This window comes from Anopheles merus, unplaced genomic scaffold (genome assembly GCF_017562075.2).
Source record: "Anopheles merus strain MAF unplaced genomic scaffold, AmerM5.1 LNR4000232, whole genome shotgun sequence".
NCBI classification, from domain to species: Eukaryota; Metazoa; Arthropoda; class Insecta; order Diptera; family Culicidae; genus Anopheles; species Anopheles merus.
In genome coordinates this window covers 44,953-60,693 of record NW_024427812.1, presented here as the reverse complement: position 1 = coordinate 60,693, position 15,741 = coordinate 44,953, and the positions used below count along the sequence as shown (strand labels likewise).

The following is a 15,741-nucleotide window of genomic DNA, read 5'->3' as shown; positions in this document are numbered from 1 at the left end:
TCGATGGTGGATAAGGAAATCTTCACCATGATCACCGTGTTCGATCTGCAGGGCCTGTGCGAGTACGAGCGGGTGGTGGAAAACGATGCCATCGCATTGCTGCACGTAAGTGGAGCAAAGGAGCGAATAGTCCTGCCAATTTGATGCATTTGATATTCAAGAATCTCGTGAGATGATACATTCTTAGCAATTCATCATTTGTGGAGATACACATCCCCTTTCACCACAACCCAGTGTATAGATTTTAAATCTTTGAAGATCATTAATTTGCAGACATTCAACATTGTTTGGATATTCGATTGGAGATTCAACCAACATTCTTTGGAAATTCAACTTTCATATGAATGAATCTTTACCAAAGAGTCATGATCCACAAAACTAATGCTTACCTTTTTTTTCTCCCACTTGCAGCCAATGAAGGTGTTCATGCTAGGCCTCAAGTGGTTGATTGCCGAGATCGCCATGATGCTGTCCCGGTTTGACTTTTGGGTGCACGGTATACCCAGTCCGGACTACTTTGGACGTAAGTGATGCTTCAATATCTACTAAAAGGATATCAGAAAAAAGATGCTGAAGGAGAATTTGTTCCCGATTTTTAGATGAGTACGATGACTATGACGATACGCGCCCATCCAAACCGAAAAAGATACACGTGGCGAGAGGAGGAGTACTTCAACCGCCCGAAAGAGATCAAGAAGGAGATCGTTTACGAGCCGTGTGATTAAGAATCGAACCTGTACGTGATGCAGCAGGAGAAGTTCATCAAGGGCGATGGCTTTTTCTACGAACCACCACCACCGGCCATGGAAGAGTAAGTGGAATTGCAGTAGTGGTCGTCGACACTAGTTCCGAGTTCTCTAGCAAAACTTACTCTTACTCTTGCAGCCTGCTGTATCAACCGTACTTTGCGAAGCGTATACCCCGCTCGAATTTGCTCATGGTCATCGTCGAGAACGAGTACAAGGTCGATCGGGTGGTGCTGTCTGCCCAGCCCGAGGTGATCTACCATAATGAGTCGGAAGCGTTACCGTGCGTGAAGACGAAGCTGAACTTCCTTCCCCGCCGACGTTTAGAGGAGTGTTACACCGAACATCCAGATGTGAGTGTTCCATTCCTCGGCAGATGAGGGTCAAATCAATTAACTGCTTTTCCTTTACTTTCCTTTCCCCTACAACAGGAAGAGCTCGTTGCCCAGTGTGGCAGTGGAACCCGCCTAACGATGCAACTGACTGTAGTGATATCGACTATTGTGTCACTGTTTGTTATATTATCGATGTGCCCAAACTGCTAATCCAATTTTAATGTAGATTTGTTTTAGGAAACTGGACCTTAGAGAAAGAATTTTGTAAACTCACTCGCTGTGTGTGTCTGTGTGTGCGTTTGTCTTTGGGAGCGGAAAGCGTGAAGGGTAGCCTGTTCCTTAGCCCCTAGTCAAACTACCCTCGCGTTACGTGTCGTCCCACAGACCAGAGATGCACCGGTTAGATTTTGAAATAACGAGTGTGTGTGAGTGTGTGCACCTCGCGCGTGATGTGATTTTTAAATGAAAAAAAAAAAGAAAATATACACTCAACTGCATACAAACTAGCGATGAACTTAAAACAACACAATGCAGGAATCTCCACATTGAACTCTTAACTAATTCACACGCACAAGATACACGCACAATCGGACAGGGTCGACCAGGTGAACGGGAGACATACTTTTTGAGGAGTGGGGGATGGGGAAGAGAAGTAAAAATCATCTAAAAGGAAGCGTATAACAAAGGAAAATACAAGAAACACATGTTAACTGGCGAGACTTAAGAATGTAACCATCGTACTGGATCGTATATGGACCACTCAACACTCTTTTAACCACTTTAGCCGGATTTGCTGGGGATATGCTGGGCAATGGGCAATCGTACTCCAAAGGTCTCTTGCCGTGGGTAACCGTTTGCCACTTTCTTATTGTACAACGTTATTATTTTTTTTAATGAAACTGTACACACTCGTAACGCCATCCACCTTTTCCATCCATTCAGCGCGCAAAACTGATACCATTTGTAGCTCTAAACTGAAGACACTACCTTCTAGTTTGTCTCAGTCCAATTCATAGTGCTTAGGAAATGTTTATTGAATTTCAACGTTGAATTGTTACAAGATAGGTGTAGATGCAGATAGTTTTTGTAAGGTAAAACGATCCAAAATAGTCTCGTCTTTGTTAGTACGCCATCGAACCGAACCCATATAAACCCTACCCAACGAAACGAACTTACTATTGTCCACCTGTGTCGCTAAAGTCTTTCTAACGAATGATCTTGAGACTTGTTCTGGAATGGCTGAATCTGAATTTAATAACATATTTTGAGCATTGAATTCGTTTTTAGGTAACGAAAAAATGCTTTTACAATGAATCAGAAGAAAGAAAAAAAAAACCCCTAGTCAATCAACCGTACAATCGTGTATTGCGGAAAACGGGACTCTGTCCGTGAAAATGCCAAAGGAGGTTAGGTTACGTTAGTGTCTGCTGAAATGCTGAAATTTTCAGTACCCTCCACACGCCACAGATTAACCAAACACAATCAGTAGACAACAAAAACAAAGGAATAATATACAAATTAGAAACAATAGTCAGAATAGAACTACCAAACTCCAACAAAAAAAAACTTTCATAATAATCCTTAAGAAACAGCAAGACATCAACTGGTTAAATGGCATGTTAAATGTTTTTTTTATAATTAATGTATAATCTTTGAGTGGAAGTGGAACACGTAAAACTTCAACTCCTTCAAGCAATTTAATTTTCAAAGTGTGGTTTTGTTGGCGTGTTTAAGTTGCACAAACTGCACCAATTTTCCGGGTTTGTACACTTCGTTCACTGAAGGTTGTTATAATGGGTCCTAATTTTCCTTTTTAAATAAAGAAAGGGGAAACACAAGACATAGTAGATAGAGAGAACAAAAATAAAAAAAAATAAACAGAAATACAATAAATGCCGCTCGAAGGATAAATTGGTAAGAATTGTAGTAAAATATTAGTAAAAATATTTACACCATCACCACCGCTACTACCAACACCACCCGTGCTGTCGTGGAGCAGCGGGAGAGCGGAAGAGTTTGAGTTTTAGTGATAATTTAAAAGATTTAAAGAGAAATGCTCTTAATTCGGAACACGATTGTTCGATCGGTAGGCGTTTGTTAGCGCATTCTGTTCAAACCGGTGTCCAAACCAACCAAAAATTGAAAGTGAAAATAAATCCGTTTTTGTTAAGTTTCCTTCCCAAGTATACTTTCTTGGCTGCTGGTGAGTTTACATAAATTCTAATTATTATTATTCAATTTTAATAGATTCTAATTTCAGATGCAATTCAAAACCGAAAATCATACAATACGCACTCGTCGTTTTTTTTACATCATTCTAACACTATTTAGCTTTTTATTCTTCTTGCTACAGTCAAATGTGTGTGTGTGTTTCTGTATGGGTATGCATATGTACTTGCGCAACCATCCAAACCTAATATTCTCCCGCGTTTTCCCATGGATTTATTATCTTTCCGAAAACAGCACAGCGGTGGAAGTTCCTCGCCACTTCTGTTATTGGGATAACTTGTTCCATACACAGTGAGTCAATCAAACACATACACCTTTTGACACTTTCGCGCTCGGGTGCAGTCACATCTTGCAAGGGATGGATGATACTGGGTACGGGGAAAGGTACGTACACAATTAATAATTAATGATAATTATAGTTAAAAAAAACATCACTTAAAAGGCTAAAACTTTTACACCGGAAAATACACCATAACAAGCGTGACAAGGGGGGGGGGGGGTAGTAAACGGTGCACAGAGGATGCGGATCATTGGGGGATCCAACGGACAGCTGTTGTTGAGACAAAAGGTCAAAGGTCGTACGTACATGTACAAAATATCGTCGTTCTTAAAGGATAAATGTGAAAAAATGGGTTATAAAATAAAAAGAAGAAAGTAAGAATGTACATGCATCGGTACAAGTGACTGACTACGAAAAACGATCAAAAGGGTAAGAAGAAAGAGGGGCCGGGGGGGGGGTGAGGAGTTTAAAGATCCTTTTTGATTCGCTTGGTGAATCGCTGCTTTTGCGCCTGCAAGCTTGGCGCCAGCCGGTGGATGAATTTGGTTTTCGTTTCCAGCAACAGCCCGAGCCCGGACGGTCCCGGCCCATTATGCCCCGTGCCGGACGCTGTAGAGGCGGAGGAGGTGGTAGTGGAACAGGAGGTTTGGGGATTCGCGAACGAGGGGCCCGGTTTCGGCTGGTTCCAGGGCAGCGAGAACCCACCGTTCGTCGGCAGCAGCGGTATCAGCTCGCCGAACGCCTGGACCGGCACGTCGTCCGTCACGAGGATGTACTTGAGCGTGTCGACCGTCGGGTAGAGGGTGGTGATCGCCTTCTGCGCCTCCTGCTCGACCGGCTGCTCCTTCAGCTGCCGCTTCTTCAGCCGCTCGATGTGCTTCTGCTCGCGTATCCGCTGCACGTCCCACTTCTTCCGGCGCCGCTCGTCGATCTCGAGCTTGGTGTGGCGCTTCGAGTACGCCTCGTCGCTGATGTTCTCGCGGGAAGGTTCGCTGGCCGATACGGACTCATCCTCACCACCGCCCGGTGGATCACACCCACCCGCCGGATCGTCCCCGTCGTCCTCGATCACCGTCCAGGACGGTATCTCCAGCTCGGCCGCCTCGTTCGACAGCAGCTTCTCGATCTCCGCCGTCACCGCGTCGTCCTTCCAGCTGCCGCTAACGTACTGCTTCTGCGTCACCATGTACGCGGCGGTTGACTTGCAGTTGCGCCTGGCCGCCACACTCCCGTCGGACGAGTTGCCCGAAGGGCAGTGCAGCGTGGGATTGAACTGGCGTGGCATGCGCGGATTACCCCCTCTGCTACGCCCCACGCCCTCCCGCCCATTCTCGCCACCACCTTCGGTCGGAGCTTCCCTGCTACAGCCGGCATACGGCATCGTTTCCAGCGCACCTTTCGGTTTGATGTCACCTCGGGCGGACACTTGGGAGGATTCCGCTGTGTGCTCTCGCTTTATCTCCGCCTTCCGGTCCGCTATCACCTGCTTGCAATCATCGTCCACTGGTTGCTGGTGCTGGTGCGTCGCCGCCTCACCACCGACCGTACTGCTCTCGACGAAGGGAACGTTCACCTCCAGCCCCGCACCATTCGGCTGCCCTTGCTGGGACGAGTCTTGCGATTCCTGGCGGTACGCTTGCGATTCCTGCGAGTCCTGCGAATCCTGCGAGTCGCGCGAATCTTGCGACGATTGCTGCGATTCGGGCGAGTCGGTTTCCATCGTTACCTCGACGGCACCGTCGTCGATCATCACCATCGGCGTGTCGTCGTAGTTGGCTGGATCGTCGCTCACGTACTGTGCCGGACTAGTGGCACCCTCGTCCTCCTCTTCCTCCTCCTCCTCCTCGTCCTCCTCGGCCATACCGTTCGACTGGTAACCACCCTCTTCCTCCTCCTCATCCATTTCTTCCGTCTTCATACCAACAAAGTGTTCTTGTAACGTGTGTTGTTGTTGCTGCTGTTGTTGTTGTTGAAGCATGTATTGTTGTTGCTGCTGCTGTTGCTGTTGTTCTTGCTGTTGAAGGTACAAATCGTTAACCACTTGCACATCATCGCTATCATGCTCCTCGTCTTGCTGCTGTTGCTGTAGCTGTTGTTGTTGCTGCTGCTGCTGCTGCTGATCTTCGTAATCATGATTCATCGGGGGCGAGAGAGATTCATCATCGTCCGATTTGGAATAATTTAGAAAGATTTCCCCATCCACCTCATTATTATCCGTGCGAAAATCTTCCTCATCCTCGCCATTGTTCTCCTCCCCATCTTCATCCTCTTCATCGTCATCCACGTTGTAGAACGGCGATTGGTTCGGATCGTTCTGCAGCACTATCTCGTCCGGCAGCTCCTCCTTTGCCGGCGATACGGTGCTGCTTACCTCCGGGTTGCGTATCGGCAGACAGGGCGCACCGAACAGCGGCCCACCGTCCGCCACGCTCGACGACACGAACGGGGGCGACGAGGAGGATTTCAGAATGATCGTACGCATCCGCCCATTCTCCATCTGGCTGCGTATGGTTAGCGGGGAGACGGTGCCCTCCTGCTTCGGTGCCGGCTGTTGCATTACCAGCTGCTGCTGCACATCGCCCGGCAGGGCGAGCCCGTTCTGCTGCAGCTGCATCATCATCAGCGAGACGCGCCGATTCGCCAGCTCGAGCTGATGCTTCAGCACCTCGTTCTCGTCCTTCAGGCGGATGATCATCTTGTCCTTGTTCAGTATCTGGTCGCCCTGCTCCTGTATGAGATCGAGATGGAGCAGCAGGATGGATTGGAGCTGCTTCACCTCGTTCATCGCAACGAGCGCTTCCGCCATGCCCGAACCATTGTTGTCGTCGCCCGGATCGTCACCCTGCTGGTCGTCCGTCACCACTCCACTGTCCGAGGGAATGTTGTCCAGATCCTCGGCATCCTCATCCTCCTCATCGTCGTCGCCGTCCTCCTCGTCGTATTCGCTGTCGTCCGGGTTGACTAGCCGCTCGTCGTTCCCGCTCTGCGACCCGTAGTCGTACACATCGTTTACAAAGCCGGCCTCGGCTTCGTTTTCACCGGCTGCTTCTTCCCCTTCCGTTTGCGACTCGTTGCTCTGCTCCTCCCTACCGTACAACGGTGGCGGATCGGGTTCCGTTTCGTCGTCCTCCATCATGAGCGTTTCGTCCTCCATCGAGGGCACCGGCGAGGACGGTGCCGGCGACGAAGGCACCGATGACGACGGGACCGGCGACGACGGTCTCGGCGATGCCGGCTGCGGTGACGATGGCAACGGTGAGGACGGTGATGGGGAGTACTGCGACGGGGACGATTGCTGGTACTGATCGTCGCTCGTACTCGACTCCCGGACCGAGGGCTTGGGCACGGCCCGCGGACTAGCCGCCGTCGCCACCGCCACCGTCGTTTGTGCCGTGGCCGTGGCCGACGTGGTGACGGTGGCGGTGGTGCTCGGCGAAGTCGCCGCTACCGTCGCTGTGGTCGAGTTGCAGTAGACGTGATCGTCCATCGTGTCCATCATGTTGATGGCGCTGGCGGAGCTGGCACCCATGTTTGCCGGCCACCAAGAAACATGTACGCCCTGCCGCCCGACCCCAAAGCAGCACAGATCGTCGCCAACAGCGGACACGCACGTGGATGTAAACAAATGCGGGCGGCGGATAGCGCGCAAACACGGACTGGCCCGGGCGGATGCGTGCGGGCGGAACTTACGGCACACGGACACGGATTCACAGCACGGGCACGGTGCATCGGGCGCGATGCATCGGCGGAGAAAACATTACAAACAACGGGGCGCACTTTGCCGCACACGCACACGCAAAACAAGCCAAAAGCGTTTTCTTCTCCTCCAGCAAGCGACGCAAAACAACGCAGTAAAATCCGTTGACGTTGAACTGTCAGTCGGTTGCGTTGACAGGTGGATAGAGGGAGCATTCAAAGGACATGATAAAAAGAATTTAAAAAATACTTATGTTTTAAAAATGTGTTTTTATTGTCATAAACACTTCAAAATATAAATTTTGTGTTATAAAATAAGTTTTATGTTAATTTATTTATATTTTTTGTACGATGTTACCAAAATTTTACAAATATAGTCGTTATTATTGCAGTTTTTAGGTCACTGTTTCAAGTCTTTTTCAACGTGGTAATATTTATTAAAATTGTTTTTATCACAATCGTATGCATTTAAGATACAAATTTTGTTAACATCTGTTGTTAAATATGCATTAAGAAAAAAATATCAAAAACTCATGTGGATTCATCGATCTCCCGCTGTGCAGATTTTGAGCCGGTTTCGACAGGTTTAAAGGGCGTGGTTAAGCGATTGGAAAATATTTCAAATAATAAATAAAATATATAACACATAAAAATCTCCTTTCCATATGATTTAGCTTAAAAATAAACTGATTTCCATCACTAGATCAATATATCTCTGGTAGCGCAATTGAAAACACAAAATTAAACGTGATTCTAGAGAACTTAATCCCTCTTTCAAATATCTGAGTAACGAGCCCTGCCTTAAAAACATTTTAAATTTTTCTAGAATAATCTTCCGCCTTTCTAATTACATTTTCCTGCTAAAAATGATCTTATCCCATACGTATTCGGTTATATATTCTTCGAAAGCTTTTGATGATTATGAACAAATATTTAAACCCCCATTTAAATAACTGAACCCAACCAATATGAAAATGATGTTTAAAATTTGCTAGTTTATTGTACACTTTGAATTTACCAACTTTATAGTATGTATCTTTTAAAAAAAATCACAGTATCACAAAAATTAGGACTCACATTTGTAGTTTCGATTGACTATTTGAGTGCGCTTGTGGAGGACTACGAAGATAATCTTTGCTAACCCCCTTTCTCTGTGCGTGTTGGTTTCGGGATGCTGCGAGTATGTGTTTTTTAGCATCTTCCTTTTCTCGCAGACCGCAGATTTCCCGGAGACGATGACGATCACATGAGTGGTGCACCATTTCACACGCTGATGATCATCATCACCGTAATAATTGAACTATTTTTGTTTTAATTCTTTGTGGGTAGAAGGTAACGACAAGAAGACGATTTGTTTAAAATCAGGCAATAATTTAACAAGCTTAATAGTATAAATAGACAGCATTTTAAATACGAGTGCAAATATAACAAAACTATGTACACATTAAAACACATCACACACATTCACCACACGCGTGCGCTAAGTATGGGACGGTGGTGTTGGTGTGCAGCACCGAGAGCCACTGTTCCAGCCAGGGCTACCGGCAGCCAATATCTGTGAAAAGAAAGGCAAAGAAATGCATGTCGTTAGTGAAAGGGTTCGTCGTCTGCAACTTTTCGTTTCCACCTACCAAATAACGCCTATCCGTATCGCATCCCCCGAGCCGCTCCCAACATCGTCCCCCTCCTCCCCCCCTAAGCTGTTGAAGATCAGCGGCATACCCTCCATGCTTTCCTGCGCCAGCAGCGGCACCGGATGGGACAGCTCGCTCGTAGCCCACAGATACAGATCGAGCGTCCGCTCCGTACAATCCGCAATGAACCGCACAAACGGACGGATGTCACCCTCGTTGGCCAGCTGCAAAAAGTTGTAATACTTGTGGCGATGCTGCTTCTGTATAATGACGGGCGGATAGCCGGCCCGCATTAGCAGCGTGTTCATTAGCAAACGCGACGTACGCCCATTGCCATCGCTGAACGGGTGTATGTGCACCAGCTTGTAGTGTGCCATGGCCGCATACTTGACCGGGTGCATCAGAAACACCTGCTCCGAGTTGAGCCAATTCTCGAACCGTCCCATCAGAATGGCCAAATCACCCGGCCCGGGCGGTATGTGCCCACCGACGTACACCTGCGTGCGCCGAAACTCGCCACCCTCGATCGGGTCCACGTGTCCGAGCACTCGCCGGTGTATCTCGAGGATGTCCTTCAGCGTAATGTAATCGTTTTTGTTCACCAGCGTCGCATTGATGTACTTTAGGGCCGCATCTAGGCCGAGAATCTCGTTATGCTCGTCGATGCTCTTGCCATCGACGGCCATGCGCGTTTCCAGTATGGAGCGGGTCTGCGCCAAGCTCATCGTGTTGCCCTCGATGCCGACCGAATGGTAGATGTGCTGTATGTACGCTTCCTTTTCCGCCCGCTTCAGCGCCATGTTGGACGAGTGCACCGAGCTGAGGGCGTCGCGCTTCCGGTCCAGCGCCTCGAACCGCTTTGCATCCATCTGCTCCACGATCTGGGCCGTTCGCTCCCGGTTGGCCAACGCCTCCGTGTAGTACGGGTTGACCGTGAGCGCTTGCGTGTAGTACTGGTCGGCCGACACCACGTCCTGCCGGTTGTGCTCCAGGAACTCGCCGTACTTGGTCAGGATTTCTGGATGCCGTGGCGAGAGGGCCAGCGCATGCTGGAACAACCTGAGCGCTTTATCGTCCTTGCCAAGCTGCTTCATTTCGAGCGCCATTTTAAGCGACCCGAGCGCTTCCTGCTCGTTCGTGAGTGTATCCTGCTGTTCCTCGGCCGTTTTCGTTTTGCCCCTGGTTATGACCGGCAGGTACGGTTCCATTACGCGCGTCTCATCCGCCAACCTTAGCAGCGACTCATCCGGCAGATGGCGCGGAGCGTACAGTGCCCGGCCACCGTCGGAACCGACGCGCCGCAGCGAACCCGGCGCCGATCTCGGCCGGTGGGGCGAGGACGGTACAAAGTCCAGCAGGGTAAGCATCAGCAGGGAGAACAGCACCCCGCTGGCAAAGATGGTGATAACATGGCACTTGGACGGTCGCAGGTGCTGCCATCGTTGTTGTTGTTGTTCCTTGGCGGGATCCGGGATCGTTCCACTTCCGGAGCGCTTCGTGCGGCGATAGGGTGTGGACTGTTCGGACGAGGTGGAGCTTTTCCTTCGCTTCCTTTCACTTCCACTGCCCTTGGCGGAGGTGGCCGAGGCAGTGCCATTGGCGTTTGTTCCGAACGTGCCGTAGCAAAGCTCCAAACGCTTACGCTCGATGTCGAAAGTCATGGTTGTGCTGGTGATGATGCTGCCTGCATGCTACAATCACTGAATACTTTCGTTTACACTTTTTGTTTGTTAAATGCACCGAAATCGTTTACGTGTCCCTCTCCTACGTCCTTATCGCACGCAGTTTAGCTTTGGTTTGAATTTTCTCGCGCAATTTACCAGCTGATTAAACGCCTCCCCGCATTGACGTGGTGAATGTTTATGGTTGTTTTGACAGCTGCTGGTGTGCCATGTTTTTTCTGCTCTCCGCTGGGGTAAAGAACAATGGAATCAACGGGATGTGTGCTTAAGCCTAGGAATCGTTGTGCAAAAGGTGTTTTCTAAATGGAAATAGAATTTTTAGTTGAATAGCACAGGAAGGTACAATTTTGCGCGGAATGATTGTTTTGCAAGCATTTGATCCAGGTTCGAGGCATGTTTGGCAACACTGGAAATACCGCAAGCACAGCAAACCCATAGAACAGAAATGATGTTATTTGAGTCGTTACTGTAACGTTATTTTGCCATAATTTATGTTTTGCTCTGTTTCTGTAATTTTACTTTTGTAGGTGTTTCATCTTCTAACTCTGGCATATGGAAAATCAGACCTAAGTCTGATAGAACATAGGAGGATAAATTCTTTCTCGCCAAAGAAGAAGACGAAGAAGAACTCTAGCATATTCAAACTACTTTAATTGGTGGGCATCATTGCTTCGTAAATATCGTTGTTTAGGCTCGTGTCTACGAACATGTTGCGACAACAGTTATTAAATGGCAACATTTCTGGATTTTTCTGTTTATTTCAAAACTTTGCTCGTATTTGCTCACAAAAAGATTTTACAATTAAACTGAAAATATTGTTTATTCATTTTGTTATGCAAACAAGTCCGAAAATGTTTCTGCAACAGATAAACATTCAACAAATCGATTTGTTTCTCTTACATGAAAAATGTCCCCGCAATATAAGTTTAACAGATCGTCTATACGATTTGGCAACAAATGTTCCTACAACATTGTCATAGGCTCAGGCTTTGGGGCCATTTTGACATTATCTTGAGCTTATCGATAAACATTTCCAATTCGTTTTGATAAAAAAAGAACACAAATTTGTTACAATTTTTGCATGAAAATTGAGTCAAACCTAATTCTCATTTTGTTTGTCTACCAAATATAAGCGTTATTTTTTGGTTGTGATTTTTTTTTCATTATGGTCTTTTTTCGGTGTGTCTGGCAGCGGCCTAAAACTTTATTTTCGACTTGAAACCAAAAAAAAGTTGTTCAAAATGGTTCAGAAAGCACAGCTACAGTCTGAAATCACTGGTTGAACTTCGATTCCCAACCAAGTATTGAATATGTGCGTTTTAGTTGGCGAGTTTTCCATTGAAAGAAATTGTAAAAATTTTCTCGGAAAGCCTCGGAAATGTGATGTTGTTAATTTTTCAATAACCACTTTTCCATACCATTGCATGTTTTTTTTATTGAACTGTCAGCCAGCTAGCGAGGGTTCAGCTAAAAAGCATGCCAACTAAAAAGCGATCAACTATTGAATTCTGACTTTTCTCTCTCACTTTTTTTAACTTTTGCAAAATCAACGCGGGTCGAATTATAAAATCTTTATGGCTCTATGGAAATTTTGTTTTAACAACAATTGTATTGGATCCAGTTCGAATTTCGGTTCGTAAAAAATGCTCTTTATCTCACCACCTGATCTATTTTAAGTTTTAGAATTAATCATCTGATTAAAAGAGGCGAATGAGGTTAATCGGCTTAAAGTCCCTATAAAAGAAAACAAAAAAAACACCTGATCGATTAGGCCGCTGCCAGACACACCAAAAAAACACTATAACGAAAAATTGACAGAAGAAATATAACGCATTGTAACCCTCTTTTATTCGATCAATCGATTTCGGTCCACAGCCGCCCTGACGTCAGTTGCTATAAAAACGGCATTTTTGCTCTTTGGGTTACCGATTCAGCCCTCAGCAGCTTTTGAGTGAGCCTCGCAATCGTTGTCAAATGCCGTTTGCTCAGTTCGTTGTGTGTTCCGCGGCCAATGCAATCGGAGACGGGCAATCGAGTGCTTCTGTGCGTTTTGCGGACGATTTTCTGATTCCTCCCGCGTACCCAATTATCGCGCAAGCATTTTGAGTTTGATTCCGCTGTGAATGAGCAGATTCAATCCAATATCCATCGCACAGGTAACTGTCGTTAGCCACTCGAAAAAAAAAATCCCGTTCCCGGTGGTGAAGTGTGCAAAAAAGTCGAAATATCAAATACCCACCACCTCATCAAACACCCCGTTTTGTTGTGCGTGGTCGAGGAAAAGAGAAGGGTGTGAGAGCTGTGTGTTTCATCGCCTCGGTGAGCCTGTGTGCGTGTGTGAATGAGTGTGTATTTTTCTAGTGAAGCAAAAACAAATCCAAATCGCACAACTCATCACCGAACCCATCATCTGGTGGCCGTTTTCCACTTTCCTCGGAGAAAAAGCTTTTCCTTTGCGGCGGCCACCCATTGCGACAGTTTGGGTTGTTTCTAGCATTTTCCCGTGTGCCTCCTCGGTGCCTGCTGCGATACGCGTTTCTTCAGCCGTATATGTTCTCGAAAAGGTGCGTACGTGTGAGTGTATGTGTAACTGTGTGTGAGTGTGTGCGCGTTGACCACCAGTCTGCAAAAGCAGACAACACGGCCGTCACAAAGGGTGATAGAAGGAAAATTCCCCAGTCGCTGCTACCACCCCCCCCCCTTTAGCAAGAGTGTGAGCGATAGATTTTTCCCAAAAGCAAAGAAAGCAACCCCTGACCCACCAACCTGTCTCTCTCTCTGGGTTGACAGGGTTCGGGGTAGGGATTTTCGAACAGGGTGGAAAAATCCACCAAGATAAGAACGAAGAACGAAGGCCTAGAAGCGCTGTGTGTGTGTGTGTGTGTGTGTGTGTGTGTGTGTGTGTGTGTGTGTGTGTGTGTGTACGGTGCGCAGTATGTGAAAAAGTACGTCTTTTCCGCAGCCTCTTCTCGGTGTGCTGTGCACTTTTCCTTTTCTACAACCACATTACGACGCGAATGTCAAACAGGTCTCGTTGAATTTTGACAGTCGTCGTCGGTTCAAAACGTGAGCGAGAAAGAGAGCGAGCGAGCGAGCGAGAGGGTGAAAAAAAAAAACAAACCAAAATAAAGAAAAATCCCTAGTGCGTGTGAGTGTGTGTGCGTGTACGTTGCCATAAAGTGTGTATGTATATTCGTGCGTGTGTGTGTGTGTGTGTGTGTGCGTCTACGGAATTGTTCACTGAACATCGTCTTTTTGTTGTGATTTGTAGCGAAAACCTCCCCTACTCTCGGTCGTTCGAAAAAAAAAAGAATGTTTTCTGCACAGTTTCACGTTCAATGCGTTCGCTCGCTCTCATCACTCGCCCGCCGACGGTGGTTGTGTAATGTTGCAATTGTAAACCCCCATTACTACCACCCACAACAACAACAACAACGGTGCACAATGTTTGTTGGCGTTGGCTGCTGCGAACCACCATTTCGGCTGTGCCTGCTGATGATGCTGATCAGCTGCAATCAACCGACGAGAGTCGGCTAGTAGTTTTGTCTTCCCAATTCACTAATGGAGGCAGAGAAGCTTTCAAATCAAACGAGTAGTAGGAACAAGCCACGAACCCTACGTGCAGAGTGAAACAGAACGGCAAACCCTTCGACGACGGCGGCGACGGTTACCATAACAACGGACGAATAATCGAACAAAAAATTTGATTACCATCACAACAACAACAACAAATCTGCATTAGCAAAAAAGGAGTGAAAGAGAGAGAGAGAGCGAAAGAGCACAACGGGTAAGTGCATTTTATGGGGAGGCGAAAACAGCCTTGGCTTGTAGAATATCCAAGCAACCAGCCCCGCTTTTCCAATTCCACCCTATTCCCCATACACCGTACACAATACACAAACACAGCTGGAAAGGGCACACACACACAGAGACGCACAAACACACAGGCAGGTCCAGTGGGGAGGGCTTTTCGCGAAAACCATTTATCGCTCAACAGCCAGTTATCGGTGCAATAACGAAATAAGCAACCAAGCAAAAGGGGTGGAAGCAAAGAAGCACAAACGATCGTGGCGTGAAGGCAATGCACCACCGGACGGGCAAGGTAAACTAGTTGTGTAAACTAGCACTAGCAGCACCAGCAACAGTCGCCACTATCAACTGTGCTTTCCAGTGCTCAGACAGACACAGGCTAACAACAGCAGCACACACACACACACCCGGGTGACGGCTCGAGCTAGTCGCGTAAACAATATTATATTGATGATAAATGATGTGTTGTGAGCACAGCCAGCATCCAAAAAGGGTTGTTTGGCAGGGGGTGGCGCCCAGTGAAAGCAAGATGTGGAAATTTCGGTACGTTATGTGTAGTAGGTGCGATGTAGAAACGATGTACAGTGGGTTCACTAAATTGATGATATTCTTCGTGCGTTTGTACAGGATAAAAGAGAGGCTATTTTTCGTTATTTATTGGTATCCTGAGAAAATGAGAGCGTCCGTTAGAGACTGTTATTGCTGAAGAAAACTTCCTCAAATTGTGGCACTTTTGTCGCCTTTATTACAGGGTTTTCCAGGAGTTCTCATAGCTGTGGGACACTTTATTGACTGCTTCTTACGTGAAATGAACTTAATGTAAGGTGAATTGGACTCTATAGCACCTTGTTGGACAAATCCAATGTTTCCAATAAGAGCTGTCCAAAAAAGGTGCCATAGAGTCCAATTCCATCATATGAAGTTCATTTCGCATAAGAAAGAGTCAAGGAAGTGTCCCACAACTATGAGAACCCCTGGAAAACCCTGTATCGTCCATCAATTGTTTGACTTGGAATTGTGGTGTTTTTTTTAAACATTTTGTCCAGAATAGAATAAACAAAATGTGAGAATTTTCATTTTTAAATACTTTATCGATGCTCAGAAAGATTACCTTTCAAATGGCATCAAAGCATTAAGTCAAATTTGAGAACTGTCCACTCAAAAAAACTGCGAAAAAGTCAATTTAGTGGGCCACTGTATTTTTTGTATGTCCTTTTTTTTGCTGTGAAAATGATAAAGTATACGAGAGTGGATACGGTTTAGAGAAGAAGTTGTACCATACGAACAACAAAAGCACAAGGTTGCTTGGATGCTGCTACAGCGAAGAGC

General features: G+C 46.8%; 4 protein-coding genes across 4 annotated transcripts; 2 read left to right on the top strand and 2 right to left on the bottom strand.

The window, feature by feature from the left end:
• The first annotated feature begins 7 nt into the window (after window positions 1–7).
• Window positions 8–721, top strand: LOC121601930. Its single transcript, XM_041930728.1, has 3 exons — window positions 8–105; window positions 412–523; window positions 600–721. The coding sequence occupies exons 1-3, from the start codon at window positions 28–30 to the stop codon at window positions 719–721; spliced, it is 312 nt and encodes a 103-aa protein (XP_041786662.1). The 5' UTR covers window positions 8–27.
• Window positions 708–2,162, top strand: LOC121601929. The gene is made up of 3 exons (XM_041930727.1): window positions 708–811; window positions 886–1,099; window positions 1,178–2,162. The coding sequence occupies exons 1-3, from the start codon at window positions 744–746 to the stop codon at window positions 1,289–1,291; spliced, it is 396 nt and encodes a 131-aa protein (XP_041786661.1). The 5' UTR covers window positions 708–743; the 3' UTR covers window positions 1,292–2,162.
• A 1,230-nt stretch (window positions 2,163–3,392) lies between these two features.
• On the bottom strand, window positions 3,393–7,442 carry LOC121601932 (myb-like protein AA). Its single transcript, XM_041930729.1, has one exon. It carries the CDS (start codon window positions 7,117–7,119, stop codon window positions 4,057–4,059), a length of 3,063 nt encoding a protein of 1,020 aa, XP_041786663.1. The 5' UTR covers window positions 7,120–7,442; the 3' UTR covers window positions 3,393–4,056.
• Window positions 7,443–8,261: 819 nt separating this feature from the next.
• Window positions 8,262–10,978, bottom strand: LOC121601934 (protein adenylyltransferase Fic-like). Its single transcript, XM_041930731.1, has 2 exons — window positions 8,918–10,978; window positions 8,262–8,841 (listed from the first exon to the last, which is right to left on the bottom strand). Coding segments are annotated over exons 1-2 (1,665 nt in total). The 5' UTR covers window positions 10,582–10,978; the 3' UTR covers window positions 8,262–8,840.
• Between the last annotated feature and the right edge of the window lie 4,763 nt (window positions 10,979–15,741).

Bases quoted from the DNA above. Each gene is read 5' to 3' on its own strand.
- LOC121601934 (XM_041930731.1), bottom strand. From the start codon at position 10,581: ATGACTTTCGACATCGAGCGTAAGCGTTTGGAGCTTTGCTACGGCACG.
- LOC121601929 (XM_041930727.1), top strand. From the start codon at position 744: ATGCAGCAGGAGAAGTTCATCAAGGGCGATGGCTTTTTCTACGAACCA. The intron at 812-885 runs GTAAGTGGAATT...TTACTCTTGCAG, and splicing joins CCACCACCGGCCATGGAAGA to CCTGCTGTATCAACCGTACT. The intron at 1,100-1,177 runs GTGAGTGTTCCA...CCCCTACAACAG, and splicing joins GTTACACCGAACATCCAGAT to GAAGAGCTCGTTGCCCAGTG.
- LOC121601930 (XM_041930728.1), top strand. From the start codon at position 28: ATGATCACCGTGTTCGATCTGCAGGGCCTGTGCGAGTACGAGCGGGTG. The intron at 106-411 runs GTAAGTGGAGCA...TCCCACTTGCAG, and splicing joins ATGCCATCGCATTGCTGCAC to CCAATGAAGGTGTTCATGCT. The intron at 524-599 runs GTAAGTGATGCT...CCCGATTTTTAG, and splicing joins CAGTCCGGACTACTTTGGAC to ATGAGTACGATGACTATGAC.
- LOC121601932 (XM_041930729.1), bottom strand. From the start codon at position 7,119: ATGGGTGCCAGCTCCGCCAGCGCCATCAACATGATGGACACGATGGAC.